This window comes from Notothenia rossii (assembly GCF_949606895.1).
Source record: "Notothenia rossii genome assembly, chromosome: 10".
NCBI classification, from domain to species: domain Eukaryota; kingdom Metazoa; phylum Chordata; class Actinopteri; order Perciformes; family Nototheniidae; genus Notothenia; species Notothenia rossii.
In genome coordinates this window covers 50,468,233-50,488,432 of record NC_136908.1, presented here as the reverse complement: position 1 = coordinate 50,488,432, position 20,200 = coordinate 50,468,233, and the positions used below count along the sequence as shown (strand labels likewise).

General features: G+C 41.6%; 1 protein-coding gene across 8 annotated transcripts in view; it reads right to left on the bottom strand.

The window, feature by feature from the left end:
- ppfia2 (PTPRF interacting protein alpha 2) overlaps nt 1-19,714 on the bottom strand; it is a 172,587-nt gene extending 152,873 nt beyond the window's left edge. For 4 of the 8 annotated variants that reach the window (XM_079653370.1, XM_079653374.1, XM_079653376.1 and 1 more), the window contains exons 1-2: nt 19,371-19,709; nt 11,045-11,300 (exon numbers count right to left, since the gene is read on the bottom strand). In XM_079653370.1, the coding sequence (XP_079509496.1) occupies nt 11,045-11,293 (249 nt within the window). In that variant the 5' untranslated portion in view covers nt 11,294-11,300; nt 19,371-19,709. Of the gene's footprint in view, nt 1-11,044; nt 11,322-19,370 lie in introns of all 8 variants that reach the window. The other 4 variants (XM_079653371.1, XM_079653377.1, XM_079653373.1 and 1 more) reach the window with 4 other exon arrangements.
- Nucleotides 19,715-20,200: the final 486 nt, after the last annotated feature.

The following is a 20,200-nucleotide window of genomic DNA, read 5'->3' as shown; positions in this document are numbered from 1 at the left end:
CCAATGTACATGTCTTGAAGAAGAGCGCCACTATGGCTATCAGCTGAGATTTTGCCAAAGAATAGAAAAAGAGTTAACAACCTAGTATCAGTTCCAAAATGTAGTCAAGTTTAGTTAAGCAAATTCTTAGTGGAGGGTACCACTTTACAATAAGACTACCCTTACTGTATAAAGGATTCATAAAGGGTTTATAATTAGGTTATTAATTAGGTTGTAAACACTTTATTAATAATTAAGAACCATTTATAAACCAGTCATCAACGCAGGCTCACTATTTGGCAATATGACTAAGCTTATATTGACTACATAGCGTACTTCGTCTTCTTCATCAGCCAACATCCTTGATATCTGTTGTTCACTGAGTGGATCCTCCCCCCTTCCATCTTGTTTCTTGGCATCTCTTATGACCATTTATTTATAAGTAAGTAAGTAAGTAAGTAAAAGTTTATTTCTAAAGCACCCCTCCCAGCACGAATGCACAGAGTGCTGTACAAAATATAGCAGTCAAAACAATTAGGCCAATATGGCACTAAGGCATAATAATAACAAAGCATAACATGACAGGAAAATAGAATAAAAACTTAAAAACAATATACAAACATGAAACCAAGTGCAAGAGGACCAGTGATCGACAGTGACAGGACAGTGACGTGATGAACGGCCTAAGACTGCTCAAACGCCTGCTTAAATAAGTGCGTCTTTAGGTGTCCCTTGAACAGGTTGAGGGAGGGAGCCGATCTCTTATGAGTTACTAACATTTATAACTGCCAAAAGGGAGCCTTATTGTAAAGTGTAAAACACATTCCCAATTATTAATGAGTTACTACCATTTCTAAGAAGGCTTAGCAGTACAGATAAATGTGGGCTCACTATTTAGCAAGCAACCGGTCACAGTTGCCCTGTTTATCTCATGTCTTATAAAAGCTTATTAAGGATTTATAAAGTGTTCACAACCTAATTAATAAATGAATTACAAACTATTCGTAAACCCTTTATAAGGGTAGTCTTATTGTAAAGTGGAACCGAAAACTATTTGTAACCATCAGTAGCATTTCATATCTACGGAAGGTCATCTAATTCAGGGTTCTCAGGGATAATCTCCAAACAAAGAGCTCTGACTGTTAATAGTCATTTAAACCACATTCAGCTATATGTTATCCAACCCTAACATAACAGTCGTTTTACCAGCTGAGGTAAATTGTTAGCAATATTTGTCTTCTCTACATAGTATTGTAATTCCACTTGGCAAAAACAACAAAATAGACATTGATTTGTTTTACCTCCATAATATAAACTGGACCTTGACAGCACTTGTTTATGTACAACATATGGTGGGATACAATACTTGAGAGCCTTATTAAAAAAAAGTAATAACCATAACAAAGCACCCTTTGCAAACATCTCTAGTCACTCCGTATGATGACCTTTTCATGCTTTACTGAATCATATGTAGAGTATTTTCCAAACACTTAAATAAAAATAGCTCATTCACAGCTCTGAAGCTCCACTGGATGTAGTGTCTTTATAGCTTTTTGAATTTATAGTTACGTAGCTACTATCTCTACAGGCTCCTTCACATTACAACCCGCAAACAATTAAAAGTGATGGCTTGGCAGGTCTTTTACTTTCTTCCTTGCAACACTAACTTTTACATTGGAAATTCTAAGTGTGATCTTTGAGTACACAGACTGAACAAGCTTAAAGAAGGATTTGAATGCAAGCAGCTGCTGCCTCCTTGTTAGGCTGATCCACTGTTCCTGCAACTTCCTGCCTTCACAGTGCCCTACTCTGTTCTTTATTACAGAGAGAATTACATCTGCAGGAGATCCTTCTGTTCAGCCGTGTGTGTGTGTGTGTCCCCCACCTCACCCCCTCTTGTGTTTCACTGTCAGACACCGGTCGGTCAGCCAGCATCCAGCTTGGCGTCGGCACTGGCAGTGATGATTCATCCGGAGGAGGCCGAGCTCCGTCTCTCTAATCAGACTGAACTAAACTTTCAAGGGTATTGATCAGGCATCTCTGTCAGTGCCATTAGAGACACTTGATGCATATAGTGTGTGCCAAAGAACCCTCCTGCTTCTGTCTATGTGAAGAAGATTAAAGGGAGAAGAGAATTAAGGGGGTTGGAGAGGAAAAACACGTTTTCAGGCGGACAAATCGAGAAAGGCTTTGGCTTGCGAATCAAAGCTTTCGAGACAGGAACATTGGAAAATAGACTAGCCCTGTCTATCAGCACGTGTGTATATTAAACAGAAAATGACTGTTCTAAGGACAAGAAGACATTAACAACATCATTTTCCTACGGGCATAAAAAGCAATTTGTTTGTGTTGTTAATGATCCATTGACTCGGATTAAAGTATCGATGCAAAGATCAAAAGTCCAATATAATGGCAAAGTCGACAATACAAATTATAAATACATATCATCTTTAAGGCCTTTATTTTTTAAATGGTCCAAGCACACTCTCTTCTTTTCCTACTTCCTAATGCCAAGGAATATGTCAAATTATGGTTTAGGTCTTTTCGGGGAGTTGATTGAGTCTACTGTAGCCTATATATAAATGGACGCAGTGTCCGTGACGTCGCCCATAGGTTTCTGCAGAGTTGCTGAGAATCCCTTAGTAGGCGGAGTCGGCCGCTGCCGTGTCGACAGTGAAGTCAGAGTCTAACTCCCGCCTGCTCCAGCCTGATCCAAATAAGGGCAAAGAGAAGGAGCCGAGGCGGCATAAGACAAGTCCGATATTTAAATGAAGAATACTCCACCAGGCACCAACACAACAAACACGTCCGAGTTCAAGTTGTGTTCCCCGGATCAGCCTGGCAGCTGAGCCCCTGTAGCATCCTGGAGCTAACAGAGCTAACGGAGCAAGCAGAGGGACAGAAAGCTAGAAGCAGTAGTCACCGCAGAGACCTGTCCATCAAAGTGACAACGCCCTAATTTATGCAAAAACGTTAAGACCTAATATAACTAAAAGGGGTGCGTTATAAAACAATTCACTCCCCAATTCATAATCATGAAGGTGGAATCTAACTATTATCCAGAATCATTTGTATTGCATCCAGGGGTAGAAACATGTTTTTTTCTGCTGTAAAGTTGGGCATTTTAACATGGGGGTCTATGGAAATTGCTCCTTTCTGCAGCCTGCTTCTACCGGCCAATAGATGAACTCCAGTTTGTGGCACTTCCTTTTGGGCTTCCCGGCTCTGCCCCAGAGTTTGCTGCTTGGTTGATATATATTTGGGCTGCAAAATACATCAAATTATTTTTTCAAAATTGCAATATGGACTTAGGGAACTTATTGGATATTCCACATTTGGTAAAGGCAAACATGTGAAAATATTCATTTTAATTAAGTATCGTGGTTTTGCAAAGAAGTCCAGGCTTACAAAAGGTACATATATAATAAAAAGTACTTGTTTGGTAAAGATCCCCATTTCAATAAATAAGATAATGGGAAATATGTCACAATTCTTTTAATTTCCTCTAATATCGTGAACAATGAAAATTGCAATATCAGTTAAATAATTACCATGTTCCTAAAATCGTGCAGCCCTAATATATACGTAACTGTGTTAAATGGGCATATACTGTAATATTGTCTCATATGGATCACAGAAAGCTGAGTTGAATTGAATCGTTAAACACTTCTATTTGCGATGTTTAATCATGTTTTCTGAAACTGATGAGCTTGTGAACTTAAGAAGGTCATTACTGGTAGCTCCGGAGTAGCCCACTGACGCTCGTCTTTGTACAGTTTCCTTCTCTCTCCGCGCATCAACTGCACATCCAGCCTGCAGGCAGCGTGAACTGGGGCACAAACAGTAACAGTAATCATGGAAAATCATGTGCTGCTCTGGAGGAAGAGACCAGCTGACTGGCAGCCTGCTGGAGCCCAGAGGGCCTCCTGCACAAGCAACAGAGAGATGGAGAGGGGGTTGGAGGAGGGGGTTGGAGGAAGGGGAAGCAGCGAGGAGAAATGCGGGAAAAAAAACATCAGCAAGCAAAGAGGAGAAGGATTCACCTCTCATCCCCTCTGCTCCAGAAGCTTAGTCATCTTCGCTTCCACATTCTGCCTTTTTTCAGAGCGCTTCCCAGTCTCCCTCCTCCCACCGCCGTGCTCTCCTCTCCTCATTCACTTCCCACCCCCATGGAGGTGGACAGAGTGGTACGTTCCATGACTACTCGTTTGGCGACACTGGCTGAAGCTTTAAGAAGGATGGGAGGACATGGCCATGCGCCTGTGGCCGACTCGTTGAGGAATGGCCGTGTCATGTTTGATTAATAAACTGCAAGGGGGTAGGGGATATCATTGACGAAAAACAGGGTGCTAATGACCAGACACCAGAGATGGATAATTCCTCTAATTGTTAATCTTTAAATGAAATTGTAATCGAGGTGTAAAATGAAAGCATGTTTCCAAGCTCAATCAGCCTTTTTTATCAAAGACATGGCAGGACTGTTGTAGATTGTAGTGAGGACAGTCATGAATGGGCAGACAGCCGATCAATGGGCCGCTCTGCACAGTGATGGAGTGCCGTCTTAGCTTTCATTACTACATCGGTGTGCCACTGATCAATTGGCTGGTGTCTCATTACTGTCTGGCCGGCAGTGAAAGTACTCTTCAAAGTCTGGGGGGGGCTAAGGCTGTGGCAATAGGCGAGATTTCCACAGTGACCGACACATTCATGTATGATTTAATGTTATTGCTTCATTTTGGCCAAGGCTAATGGTACGTTCACACTCACACCAGTCACACTTCCTGAGTTGGGAAGTCGTGGTTTTGAGTTTTAAGTCGCAATGTGAAATTGACACGGATGCTATAAAGGAGAGGTTTTCTACGACTATTTTATTGGTCAAAGGTTAGCAATGAAAGGTGTTTCACCATTTTCCAAATGTTTCTTCCAACTGAAGAGGGCGTGCATGTGAATTCACAGGGAGGAAGTTTTTCATTATTATTTAAAGAGGACCTATTATGCTATATTGGAGGGCCATACCTATACAAAACATGTCTGTGAAATGTTTTGCTTAACACTAGAACCGCCAACGGGGTCAATTTGACCCAGAGCTGTTTTTTATTGTATGTAACTTTTTTTCAATAACATATTAAAGTCTCCCAGTCCGTGACTTTTCCTGAAAGTGTGTTATGTAGCAACCTATGTTGTTAAAAATTGTCAATATGAAGTCAGATTGAAGAAATCGGCAAAATAATTGCCATTTATACCTATTTCCGCCAAGCGGGTTATATTGACCCCATCCCTTTTCACGCTATTGATTTCGCGTGTAAACAAACATGACCTGTTGCTATAGCAATGCCTTTTGTCTACTGCGGTTCCTTATAGATTGAGAGATAGATTGAGAGAGAAAGGGATAGATTGATGGCGACAGTCTGTAGTGAAGGAGCGCGCTCCCGCTCCGCAGCAAACAGCTGTTTGCTTTTCACCCAACAACGAATACCGCCTCACGAAACCCTATGTTGTACCGTTAATAAACGAAACAATTTAACAAAATTGCTTGTCAAAATACCAATACCACAGGACCATTTTTCTTTTTAAAGCAATACTTTTACTCTGCATTCTAATGCTGGGTCAATTTGACCCCGGTGGCGGTTTTAGGTATAAAAAATCTCTGGCTGTTCTAGTACCAAACAGATCACCCATTGTAGCCATGCCTCATACTGCTCATACCCCTCTTTTGCAGCCCTGTTAGAGAAACGCTGATTTTGGGTCCTTAGCTTGAAAAAAAAAAAAAAGAGGAGGCAGAGCTAATGCCTGATCAGAATTCTACCGGAGATAAAGTTAAATTCTGCTGTGATAAAATGCCATCCTGTTCCAAACCACATCAAGGATTATTTCTAAAACAGCATGGAGCTCAAATGCTTTTTCTCTTGCAGGTTTATCACAAGGTGAGTTCTTTTTTCATTTCCTGCTTTTTAAACACATGTGCTCTTCAGTACAGGTTAGCTCTGAGTGTTAGCGAGGCTTGCTAATGTGAACAAAGACGAGATTACGTCCAAAACACGTCAGGCATTGTTTCTGATAGCAACTTTCTGTGGGTCCGCTGACGATTTGACGTCAGATCGGCAGCAAATCTGTGTCCGCTCGTTGTACACCCGGTTTTAAAAGATTTGGGTACGGAGGAAAAGAGAAAGGGTTTTATTTTCTGACGCTGCGTGAGTTCCCCGACGCACCGTACATATTTATGTATAAAATACATCAAAGTGCATTTTGCATCATAGGTCCCCTTTAAACACAACAAGAATGCAGCATATGTTTGGATATCTGCCCTGTGTTACGGATCTGCTCAGAAAGTGAATCATGCCAAAAACATAACCACTTGGGCAAAGGAAATATAAATGTATGCCTTTCCAAATTTCCTTGGATACATTTAATATTTGATGATGAATCAAAGTGAATCAAACCCTTGAAGGATATTATACAGAAGAGAAGTTGCATGGTCGTAACTGAGATGTAGTGCAAAGCTGTTATTTGTAAATGCTAGTCAAGTCTCATCTACATTTGTGTGTTTTAGTTCAATTTAAATGGTCAATATACAACTAGAGAAAGATTCTCACAGAACATTGAGTCTCACTTTGAACTAGATCAAGGGCTTCTGGTGTTTCCTCCGAGCTAAAGTACACCTGCTGACACTCTGGCAGACAGATCGTACTAAAGATTATTTATTCCTCTCTAAGAAACATCTTAGAAAAGAGGATGCTCCTGAGAACATCATCTGCCTTGGCAGTTGTAATGTTTGGAAACAGTAAATAAACAGCGTGGGGATAAGGAACCTGTACCCCCCCGGGGTCTTCGGGTACAGTAGCACACAGCTGAGTTCTACGGAGAAACCTCTGTCTGTGTCCTGACTTAGAGGGCGTTGGGGGATGGGAGGTCACATGCGCAGTGCTCGCAGGCTTCAGTTTGTCTACACACTCTTTGTGTTGATCTTTTTCTCTGAACTGAGTTTATATGCAAGACTCAGACAAACACCAGGCTTTCAGATCACAGGGGTGCCCCTTGTTTCCGCCTTTAGTTAGGGATAAGATCACATTTCTCACCCTGTGCAAAAGAAAACATGAGCAGCAGAGAAGAAGTTGAGGGTAAATCCATCACTTTATTTGCTGAATAGTTTACCGCCTGTGATAAGGTAACAGAAATACTCAATTGTATCAAACTGAGAAAGTAGGTTATGAGAACAATGTCTCCATTTGTATCTAAATCTCAAATGTTTCGGATGTTTTACTTGTGACTATCAGTGGTACGGATAATGCGCACACTAGAGACAATTTTTGTGTTTTGGGACATTAAAGTCTATCTTTCCATCAGAACTGCAAGGTAACAATTGTTGTTCCCTTTGAGTTTTAATCAATAAGTCTAATTATTGTAAAAAAAAAAATCGCATCATGGTTTTCTTAAGCTCAATGTGACATCCTCATATGTCTTATGCCCTAAGTCTTATTTCAAACAACCCAAATACAAAGATATTTTATTAGCAATGATAAACAGACTCAACACACAATCCAATGATGATTGGACGCACCAAAATAGTTAGAGATTAAATATTGTATCAAAAAGTCTCTACCTGTATGCTTTAAAAGTGTATAAATAATAAATCACTGAATACAATACATCCAGTAGAGTTTCAGGACTACGAGTTAGCAATTTCGTGAAAAAACGACAAGTGTTTGGAACATTCTGAACACATGATACAGTGAAGGATAAAATGGTCATTTTATGGAGTGATTTAAGAAGCTGGGAGGAGCGTTTTTGGATGTTAATCACCATTTATTTGCCATTACCCTCCACACTTTGTAACATAATCTGACTGTAGGAGTAGGAAACATACTTTTCCACCTTGCAAGCCTTCCAAATATTCATTTAAATAGAAGCATCAGAGTAACATATAGAGGGCATGTCATGTCTGACACAAACACAGCTAATGGTTGCCTCTGCCTTTCCACTGCTCTGCTACAAAATGGTCTGATGAAAAATAGAAAGAGAAGACAAGGGACAGTGGGAAGGCATATCAGGGAAGAGATGGGGGAACTGTCGGATTGTTATGCATGTGAGGCGGGGGGGATGCGGTGTTGCCTGGAAGCGCGCAGGGACGGCGAATGTCACTCCGATCAGTCGGAAGTGTCACGACGGGTAGCGGAGCCGTGACCTCTGATGTGGAGTGGGGAGAAACAGAGGGAGAGGAGGGAGACACGAGGCAGAGGGCAACGCAACAGAAAAGGCAGTGACAGCAGGAACAGAGAGGGGAACAAGAGGGAGGGACGTTTGTGGAGGGGCCAACGCCTAATCCTGCCAGCGCTCAGGGCTTCAGGAACAGAGGAGTGATATCAGTAAAGACACATTCACAGGCGGACTATCCTCTAAATGAGGCCACTTCTGTCTGCTGCCTTGCCTCTCACTCATAACCTCCCCTGCAATCACAGTGGAGAAACACCTAGAAGCTATCTGCTGCCCTGTTTAAGAATCCCACCACTCCATTACATGTTGGACCAACACTGCTGGTCCCCTACTACAATACATCTGTATTAAACAGGTATCAAGAGTGAGAAACCCGAGCGAAAAGGTGACGGCCTCTTCTCTGTAAAAAGCTCTTTCCTATTGTTCAGGAGCGAAGCTTTTATCTGCCGCATAAACAGAAGCCGAGGCAAGTGTATTTATATAGCACATTTCAACACAAGGCAAGTGAAAGTGCACACAAAATACTTTACAAGCATTACGATTGAATGCCTTATAATAAAGTGCCAATTCAGTGCATTCAAAAACAGATAAAAAGCCAAGAGAATACAAAGAATGCAAAGTTAAACAAGCTCGAATGGAATAAGATGGCTATAAAATACAAAAGTAAAAGTTACAGTGCAGTGTAAGTTGGATTTGATTTAATACATCGCAGCGGCTAAATGTCTTCAGCCTGGATTTAAAGCGACCTGCAGTCTTCTGGAAGTTTGTTCCAGACATATGGAGCACCATAACTAACTAAACGCTGCCTCTACAGAAACACAACAGAGCCATTTTCCCCCCTCGTTTAATGCCTCTGTATAATTACCAAGGTCTGACAAACCTCTTCATAAACGATTAGAGTAATGTTGATATCAATAAGACGCCATCGCATTAATGAATTCATGGTTTGTGCTAGAGCGACGTCAGGAGGATCCCTATCGCCGGAGTGACATCTAATTTAAACCGGGTGTCAGGAAAAGCACCAGAACAATATGTCAGCTCTGTCATTACACAATGACAACCAATACATCAACACAGTTGTACTGCCCGTGGATATCAATGAAATTATATGATAATGAAATATTATTTCACTTGGGCAGCCCTGGATGCTTTCTCTGGAAGCAGTGGGAATGTTTGGATAGGAGAGTACGATATTGTGACAAAAAAAAGCAAAGACAATAATTAAAATGTGAGAGATGAGGGTGGGAGAGGTTTATTTTCTCTCTGTGGTATTCTGGGTGTAATCTTTGAACAGCATTGAGTAGTTTTCCTTTTTCTGACATCTACTGTATATTATGAGCACTGTGTAACTTCTGAGGAGGGTAAAAGCCCGGAGGCTAAAGTGTGAGCTGCAAAACCACAAAACCCCCTGAGCTTAGACCTGCAGTCTGAGACAAATCCGAGATGAAGCAAAAGCAGTCTCTAGCGACGGCAGATTTTTTACATCTTGAACCCCAGACTGCCAACGATCCGGTTTGTCAGAATGAGTAAATGGGTTGATTCAAATTGTTCAAGGAGCCAAAGAGTTAGAAAAAAAACCACAGCTAAAAATAGTTTTCCAGCTGGATTAATGCAAAATAGCAAGTATCATTTCAACAAACCTCTTTTAGGCACTAATGTGAGATCACACCAACACTAATACAGACACAGTGTGTGCCTCGCCTCTCTTGAAGCAGGCGGATTACTGTGCCATGGAACAAAGTCCTCCTCTCCCCGCCAACACTAGCAAACCTCCAGAGTCTTCTGGAAACAGAGTGTGGAGAGCTTGTGACTACAATTACTGACACACTTTTAGAAAGTGCTAATCTCCCCTTGGGTTGTTTTTTTCTCCACATTTTGCTTCAAAAATGAACAAGCCACAACCAAAGCTCACTATTTCTGTTATGTTTCACTGACTTGACAGCAAGCCAGCAGTTTCACACAACCAACACGGCTTGAATGCACACCCAATGAGAATTGTGACTGGGAATTTAAATACCAACTATTTATCAGGTTTTGTTTTGGGGATGTCTGAAATCTGACATTTGAGTTGTTTAAACACAGCCCTGTGGTAGCATTACAAGTACTGTTCATGTCAAAAATAATAGCTGGAAACACACCAATACACCGTGCATTATTTATCCAAATTGCTTTTAATTTACCGTCATTATGCAAATGGAATCAAACTGGTAATTAACTGAAATGCTTAAAGTGATGCAAAAAGAAATCCACAAATTCCCTCTCTTGCATGTTTTATAAGTGACTTAGAAATGTCAGTTTGAGATAACGCAAGTCACTGAGCTGGAACACTTTCCAAAGTAGTGGTTCTCGAAGACCCGATATTTGTGCCATGTTCAGTTAGGAATAATTTACTGATGTACAGCAAATTGAAAGATAAGTACCCAAACTTTAAATGAACGATACTGCTGGAGAGGGAATTACATCGCTCTTATTGCAAGATGCATTTCATCCAGTGAAAGTGTTTATAGGAATGTGAAAAATAACAACTGTATGCGAAAGACAGTTAAGCAACACCAATGGTTCAAAGAAGTCAGATGTATTGTGTGGGTGAAATACAACTAAACTCTTTTGTAAAACCGGATAAAAACAACAATTTTATAGAAAAATATAAAATGTCTCTTGTATGTTGGATCCACACAGATAGAATAAGTATAGCATACTGTTCAAAAGTTAAAATAGACATCATATAACCACAACACCAGGGTTCAAGGACCTCCTTTGAATATCTTACCATCGTTCCAGTCTATATTTAAACTGATAAACAGGCAGTGAAGGCAAAAATGAGAATATTAAAAATCAACGCCAAAGTCCTTACCTGTGGCAGGGCGGAGGTGAGCTGGCGCTGCAGAGAGTCCCGGTCGTAGATGACGTCCTGGAGGTGCGACTGGGACACGCCGAGGCTCTCCTGGGTCTCCCTCAGCGTGTCCAGCAGCCGGTCCCTCTCGTCCAGCATGTTGACCATCAGCTGCTCAAAGTGGGAGTCCGGGTCCGAGGAGCTGCTCTGAGAGCCGCGCTGGTTCAGAGCCGTGTCCTCGCTGATGGTGGGCATCACCTCGCACATCATCTTGGCGCTGCCGGGGGAAGAGGGAGATCTGAGATTAGACAGGAAATGAACTCAGTGGTCGTCAGGCGGTGTATAACCAGGGAAAAGGTGAATTCAATGATGGAAAGTATGTTGGGTTAGACTTATTGCTGATGGCTAATCATCAAATATGGAATACAGTCATTCATATTGCATACAAATCAAATACTATATTCATGTATTTTTTCTTTTAATGTTTATTTTATTATCTTTGCTTTTTAATGACTGTTTTTTAAATGCCATTTTCTTAATGTTTTTCATTTTTGTAAAGCACTTTGAATCACCTGGTTTTATATAAATAAACTTGCCTTGCCTTACACCTTTAACCTAGATGGAATTTCCCCTCCTCGAGATTATATATTCAGGTATGTCTTGATAATATTTGTTATGTCACATATATCAATAATTACAAACTGCGAGAGGCTTGTGTTGTAAAGGTAACTTATTGCAACACTATTTAGCCTCTATGGTTAACATTATTATTTTATGAATCTAACATGTTTCAATAGCAATATTTATTTTTATGTTGGATTTTTTTATATTTTAATCGTTTAACCTTTATTAGAATTATGGCATTTGTATTACTATTATCTTTTCATTTGTATTTCTGTTGTACCTATATGTTCACTTTGTTTTATGGGGTTTTATCATTTATATTGTTGCATCGATTCAGTTGTCTTGTGTCTTAACTGTCGGAGAGAAATCATTATTTATTTTATTGTATGTGTATTATCATACATTATACCTCCTTGTGTCTATTAACCTGTTAAAATGTTATATTTTGCTGCATGTACCTGGAAAGCGCTTAACAAATAATCTGAGGGGAATTAGTTTACTTGTGATGTGTCATTTTGTAAAGCACTTTGAGCTCCATGTGTTGTATGAAAAGTACTATATAAATTAAGCTTTATTATTATTTTTATTATTATTATTATTATAACATGAATCTAAAGTTTTCAACTTACCTAATTACTCAATAACATAAATGACATTTGGAGTGTACACAGGAAACCATTTACTGGTGGGGTTTCATTCAAAAGGTCTGGAACAACTGATGTAAAGTTTATTTAAACTTCCAAAGACGATACAAGCCAACTTCTGTGTTCACATGAGTGTCTACCATCCACTGTTCCTGTTAAGATGGCTGGTGAGGATGTGACTGTGCCTGACATAGTTGGAGCTCGACTCAGCGTCACCTCCAGCTGTCTTGAGAGGCTGGGGTTTCTGCCCTAGATTTCACGCTTGCTGTTTGATGATCCAGCCCAGATCTAGTTGCTTAACACACTATGCTATAGTGGATATCTAAACTCCATGTTCCAGCTTCCCTGAGGGACTTCAGAAAAGCCTCCGGAGTCACCTTAACTGATGCAATAGTTCATGGGTAAAAAATAGATATGCATCATCACACATCAGAGTCATGCAGCCTAATAAGCTCAGCCACAAAAACCAAGCGTTAAAGATTTACAGAGGTGAGTGACACACTTCAGATAGTCTGCTAAAGGAAGTCATTTTGCTTTCTTTTATATCAGTTCAATTACTGTGTGCGTTGAGTGGAAACAGATACTCACACATGCCTCCATCAAAAAAGAAAAAAAGCCAACATGTTTCACAACAATATCACAAAAATAGTGTAGTTCTCCCTCGTGGTTTGTTCAGTTCTGTTTGCAGCTAAACATATTCTGACAATGTTCCTTTTTCAGTCTTCCACAAATACATTTAAAGGCATGCAGTCTGGTGCTCGGTATATCATCCACAACCTAACAATACACTTTTGCTTACAGGTTAATTACTTCTATTCATTCTGTACAGTAGACCATGGGGCCTCAGTGTGTTAACCCAGGTCAGTTTACTCAGCGAGCCTTCAGTCTCCCATTGCCCAGCCTCGATCCCCTCTGGGTGGGTTAAAATGGCAGGATTGTATCTCAGCATGTTCTGGCAGTAGGATGGTGTCTCCCAATTCTTCTCCAGGCAGCCAGCCAGACTGTCACCAGTTCAACATTCAGCCACCATCCGCTGCCGTTTAGACCTGAGAGACGGAGCCTGTGTGCTGCCTGGCTGGACTCTCTGCGCATGCCAGCCATTTGTTTGGAGAGCAGGCCAGCCGGCGGACAGACGGGACATCGGCGGTGCATTTTAAGTAGACGGTAGTGATTTACTCCTGACTCTGGCTCAATGCGTGTTAGTTGATCGCAGGGAGGAAGGTGCTGGTTGCATAAAAATCCATACGACTACGGCGTCTGGCAGTGAATATTAAAGCAGACTTCAGGAAAAAAAGTCTTGTTGCTCATTGTTATTGCTTGTGTTGCTTGTGGCAACTGGTTAAAATACAAATCAGGTAATGCTCTATGTGAAGTTGTTTTCTTAGTAGATTTGTGCTATTCCAACTTTCCACCAAGCGAACTCGGAATAGGGATTTCCAATGATGAATGGCTAACTTTATTGACACTGTACATTGCATTTAGCTGATGCTTTTATCCAACGCGTCTTACAATAAGATATCTCTGAAAGTTAAGCAAAATGCAGAATGGCGGCTATGAAATGCAAAATGGAGTCTCTTTTTCCCATTCTGAGGATTTAACACCCAAATCAGACCTTTGCCTGGAGCCACTCAAAGCTCACAACTTCCCAGTCATCCAACATGTCGCTGCTCTCCACAATGATCCAGCAAAATAGGCCCTAAAATGCCACGAAACATTTGTGTTTTTTCTTTGAATGGCGTTTTATTTCTCCTTTAAGCCATGCGGAAAGCAAAGTCTATTGAGGATGTTTTTCTGCTTCATGGCACATACAATCCCCTTTTGTCCTGTTCCTGCACCTTATGCTTTGATCTCACCGTGACTGCCCCTTAAATCATTTCTACTGTCTATGAAAAATCAATAGACACGGAGGGAAATTGCTCTGACTTTTGTCTGCGCCCTTAGACGTATTAGGCAGCCTTGCTGGAAACCAAAAGCAAACCATATCACTCAGTTAAACATATATCCACTTAATTGTGTCTGTCAAACCGTCATCAGGCCTGTCTCTTTTGTTAAAGTGGCTAGTCAGATAAAGGACTTTGTCTGCAAAGCCGTGAAGCCAAATACAGTGATAAACACCCACTGCTTTCCCTGAAATGTCCTCTTTGGTAGAGAAAATCTGCTCCTCTGCTGCTCGAAATTCATTAGTTCATTAGTGAAGCAGGCAGGCTGAAGTGATGGCAGGTAAGAGCTAGTGGGATCGTCTTGGACAGATAAACACTAATAACCCACAGCGGGCACAGTGTGAACAATGTGTGGTCTGAGAGCTCTATTTGCACGCTGGGATACAGATGTTGTCTAGATTGGGCTCGCTAGCAGTGACAATACTACTTCCTCACAACTAGACATCCAATTTGACCCTCATTACAAAAGCTATTTGGCCTACAGATATTCATAGAGCCTGAAACAGGGCGAATACTGATGTGGTGTCATTCATTTGCTTATTTCCTCTAGAATGCAACATCATGGCACATTACGATAATGTACAGCAAGAAATCTGGCCATAAATTCCACTGGCATGTCAGACCTTGGTTTAGCATAAATGCAAGTCTAATAATGATATTTAAAATGGTATCTGTCAGAGGGATACTTGCATGGAAAGAGCTATTCATAGTAACTGTTTTATAAACAAGATTAAGCTTAAGTGATTTTAGCGCGGCTGGTTAAAGATGTTAAATGCACGTCTAAAATTATGCAGAACTCACGAGAGGGAGAGGATTCAATAAGAAATGCACACAGAAAAACAGGCAGGGATCATTGGGATGTTCTCTCCATGCCATATGCTAATCAATGAATTATTCAGGGGGGTAGGAGGGAGGTTTTCTTCCCAATCAGTGCAGAGTCCTTTTATTCTGCCAAGCAACCTCTTCCAAGCTCTAACACCTGGCTGCAGACTGAAGTCTATAGCTGGCATCAGGAATTTGTGGAACAAACTTTGAAACCTACAAAACAGCAGAAATAATGCTTGAGATCAAATCGAAAAAACGATAAAAAATCACAGCAAAACATTAACTAACAATCAAGTCTCTATTTGGGTAAGTTCCAGGACTCTATAGGCCTGAAGCACTGACGCCAAAAACCAAAGTCATTTACTGAGTCAGCCCAAAACCAACAAGTACTACATCTTTTTTGGACACCTCAGGATTTACATCCAATGACAAGGCAGAGTTACCTTACTGCATGTAGCAAGGAGGAAAGAAAGGGTTTGGAGACCGGGGTGTAAGGGTGTGTAGAGTTCATTGAGTTCATGTCTTGTCACGTACCTAAACTAAATGCATTTTTTCATTAACAATCACAATGTTTTGCGCAAAATCTGCAGAGACATCTTTTAATACAGCTAAATAGACCAAATAAAACTCCAAACTCCTGGATTGAGAGTTTAACTGAGGCAGGCAGTGAGCTATCTATATGGGACAGCTGTAAATGACGTAGAACCACTCCATTTTGGGAAGAACAAATCAGCAAACTGGGGCTAATTTCCTGAACGTCTTCAGTTAATCTCATTAATGGAAACCATTGTGTGAGAAGATAAGGAGCAGCTACACAAAACAGCAGTATGTTGCTGAGCAATATATGGCCAAGTGAGGCAAATTCAGCACTATTCACCACCTGGGAAACATCAAACGGCGTGTAGAGGAGCGAGCGTGTGCCGAACAAGCGGACGACTTAACACGACACTCTGTGGCTTTGGAGATAAGCAGCACTGCTGAATGCTGATTTTGGAGATGCTAAAAATAAAACCAGCGTTATTTAATAGTGTGTTTAAAGCTTTGTCATCACCAAGCAACTCAGATGCTCATTTAGCAAAGAAATGCTCATTTAAAAAAGAAAATCAGGCCCACAAATGCCTATTAAGAAACCAATCTCTTATGAAATACGAGGTCAACTTTTCAAACATTTGTAACACCCTATTAGGTTCAGCTCATCGCTACATGAGACCGAATTGTTTTGATGATAATGCACTTCACCGGCATCAGTACCACAAGCACAAGGCTGATTACGCATGTCGCTTTGCGGTCGTCGGGGGAGCTGACTAATGGGAAATTCCACTTTTAAATAACATCTGTGTTTGATTTCTTGGCATGCTGCTGAGCGCAAGTGCATGTGCAGGCGGCATTGATGAGCACAAGTGGCGTAATGGCTAATCTGTTGCATACCGCTCTGTCCCGCATTGGCATCCATAGCAGGCCGACAGGTGGGGAAAGTTTGAGACTGCGTTTTAGTGAATGGGAAGGACCAGATTGCATTGTACACTCATAGTGTGGAGAAATCCCATTCATATGGCTCCATGCACCAGAGAGACTTCTGACAACCGAGAGAAAGCCTGCCAAGAAAACAGCAATTCAAGTCTATTCCATTTAATCACAGCCACAGGAGCGTACAACAAATCTCAGGCGGGAGTCTACTGAGTGGTTGGAGCAAACCATTAGCTCATCTCCAACCCTGCGCCCAGCTGATGTGTGACCTGTGCGGTGATGCAACAGCCATGCATTATAAGAACTTATACTGGTACTAATGGATGTTTGATGGTGAAAACCTCAGTTATTGCAATACAGTGCAAGGCTCTCTGATACTGGAGGAACATTTTTGCATTAAACCGTGATAGCAACAATGTCATGTGACTGGTTTGAGGCATGGCAGTAACATTTTGTGTATGTTGTCATGACATTTGGGGCATTTTAGCGGCAATAGGTACATTTTCAGTTTGAGTTTATGTAGGTTAGCATAGGGACGTAGAGGGTTATATGAAATGTATTGGACGAGATAAGAACGCACCGCAGCAATAATAAGCACAAGTCGCAATAAGAGCATCAATCATCTGAAGATAAAAGAAGACAAAATGAGAGTTAAATTCAAGCCAAGATGGATTTTAGATAAATACTACAATACATGGCCCGACATGACTCAAATACTTATTCCTACAAAAGGTAAACTTTATAAAGCTTTAAAGCTGTGCTGATCAATGTCAGTAATAACTCAAATAACCAATTAGTCGTAGAAGAAAATAATAATCGCCCACTATTTGAAAATGTAGTTGAAGAAATTGGTAGAAATTGCCTGCTTTCTGTTTTATATCATATTACATTGAACACCTTTAAGTATTGACTGATAGAACGAGACATTTAAAAAGGCATCACCTTATACTTTAAGAAACGGGAATTGACATTTTCCACTGTTTTTTGACATTTTATCAAGAGGCAGATTAACCTAGAATATCTTTAAATCTTCCCCGAAAACTCAATGTTTATTCTGCTATGACTGACACCCTTGTGTGAACACTGACACGCTGAGAAGTGAATGAGAGGGGATGAAGAGGGTGGCACGCCTGGGTGTAAAGTTACAGTCAGCCCGGTGCCATTAGGGAGGCGGGAGAGGAGGCTGTGCATCTGTGTGTGTGTGTGTGTGTGTGTGTGTGTGTGTGTGTGTGTGTGTGTGTGTGTGTGTGTGTGTGTGTGTGTGTGTGTGTGTGTGTGTGTGTGTGTGTGTGTGTGTGTGTGTGTGTGTGTGTGTGTGTGTGTGTGTGTGTGTGTGTGTGTGTGTGTGTGTGTGTGTGTGTGTCCATTTGTCTGAGTGAGCTTTAGCTCTACCTGTGTGTGAGCATCTGTCAGAGGGAGTGAGGGAGGCTCTGTGTGTCTTCTGATGTGTGTTTCACTGGCTGTTTGTTCAACTGGAAATAAGTCTGCATGCACATGAGAGCATCAAAGGACAGATGTAGCCTTTAACATCTCCCCCAATCCCCTGCAGCAAGGTCATGCAAACCATCAATCGATAGAGATTGAATAAGAGCACGGATCGAGGTGGACGAAAAAAAAGAAAGCAATAAAGCCACGGTTGTAACGGATTTGAATGGTGTTGCTTGCCACCACCGCCAACCCTTTCTCATTATGGAGGTTTCTTTTTTGATCAAAACCCCATTAAAGCTGCCCTCAAATCATAATGTTATAGACTTAAAAGCTGCTGCCACAGGTAGCCACCTCTCTGCAGAACAAGTAGTACAAGCTTTGTCTGCACACCAGACATATTAGGCAGTGAGGTGCATGATGGGAAAGTCTCACTTCTTTCATGCAAAACCGTCAAATGAAGCATCCCCGCTCTCTGCATATCATGCATATGAGTCACACTTGTGCCACAACTTCAGCAGGATGCAGGCTGAGGCATGCACATATTGGTTTTGTTCCTTTAAATGTCACGGTTGCAAAATGTGAATAATAATTTGCCAGATCATAGCATGCTCACAGCTTTTTGCCTGGGGGGTATTAACCTTCTAGCTAAAATGAGCAGCACATGCATGTGAGTGCCTTCTCATTCATTCATTCATTCATTCATTCATTGGGTAAACGTGTGTGTGAATGGGGTTGGTAGATGTGCATGGATGACAGAGAGGCTGTTCTCCCTGCTTGCATGTCTATAATAACCGGTAATAATATTGTTTAAAAGGAGGGGCAGCTGTCCCTCCTATGACAGCTCCTCCTTTTACTGTTATTAACCACACACACACACACACACACACACACACACACACACACACACACACACACACACACACACACACACACACACACACACACACACACACACACACACACACACACACACACACACACACACACACACACACACACACACACACACACACACACACACACACGAGAGGCCTGACTGCGGCTGATCACGTCTGTACACCACTGTAACATCTCCTCCTCTGAAATAATAATTTGGGAGAATCCTTGGCTATTGTCTCAAGTGCATTACATCATGGCAGTCTCTCAGTCTGCATCCCCCCCCCCCCCCCCCCCCCCCCCCCCCCCCCCTTTCAACTCTCTCCTCTGTCTCTGCACTCTGTGTGACAGCCAGCCGTATTTCTTCCCCCTGCAGAGCCCTCACAATGTCAACCACACACACGATATGATATACACCGCGCAACAATCCCCCCATCATCACCACGGAGTGTGAGGATGTCACCGCGGAAAATCACCTTGAGCTGCGGGAGGCAGGGCAATATAGGTCACCGCAATACCAGCGGCAACAGTGTGCATACTCACAATGTATTCCTCTACTATGAGAGCAGGCTCCGGCAGCAGATCAATGACAACTGCAGTCCCAGCGAGCTAAAGCATCAAGCGGACAATCCTAGGAGGCTTCTTCGGGCGAACCAGCAGCAGCAGCAGCAGCAGCGACGCCGAGGATCCGGTAGAGAAGGTGCAGCTGGTCCCCGCCGCGGGCATGGTCCGAAACAAAAGAGCCGGAGGAAACGCCAAATTAGCCGCGTCGGGTAATGACATTTGATTTCCGGGGAGAACACACACCGGGTAAGAAATTATGGCATGTTACAAATTCTGCTGTGATAAGCGGAGCTGGAAAAGACCATTGTCGGAGCAGGCGGAGGGGGGGCGTGTGGAGTCTTAACGTTGCAGCTGTGCAATTATTTCCCTGCTCAGTGTGGACATAATAATAAAAGACTTATATTAATAACAACAGCTTATTTATAACAGTGTTTTTTTTTTAAGTGTGGACGTTGGGGACTTTTAACTAGAATAAATATGAAAATTATTTTGGGCTGCCTTAGATCAAAAGAAAAATCAGAGATGACATTTGCTATACAAACTAATTCAAATATATTTTTTTAACATTTGTAAAACAAATGTAAAATCATTTCCTTGTCATAGATCGATAAGGTCTCGCTTTTAGATGTTCTTTTCCAGAGCTGATAAAGAAGCTCACCTTCTCCCCTCACACAGATGGTCTCTGCCGGGACCAAAGTGTTATTTGGGTTCTTCTAAAAGTTGCATTTATTCCTGATTCCTCCAGACGTTTTGGAAGAAGTCTCTCTGTTTATTATCAACTCAGTGGACATTTTTAAACGACAGCTAGA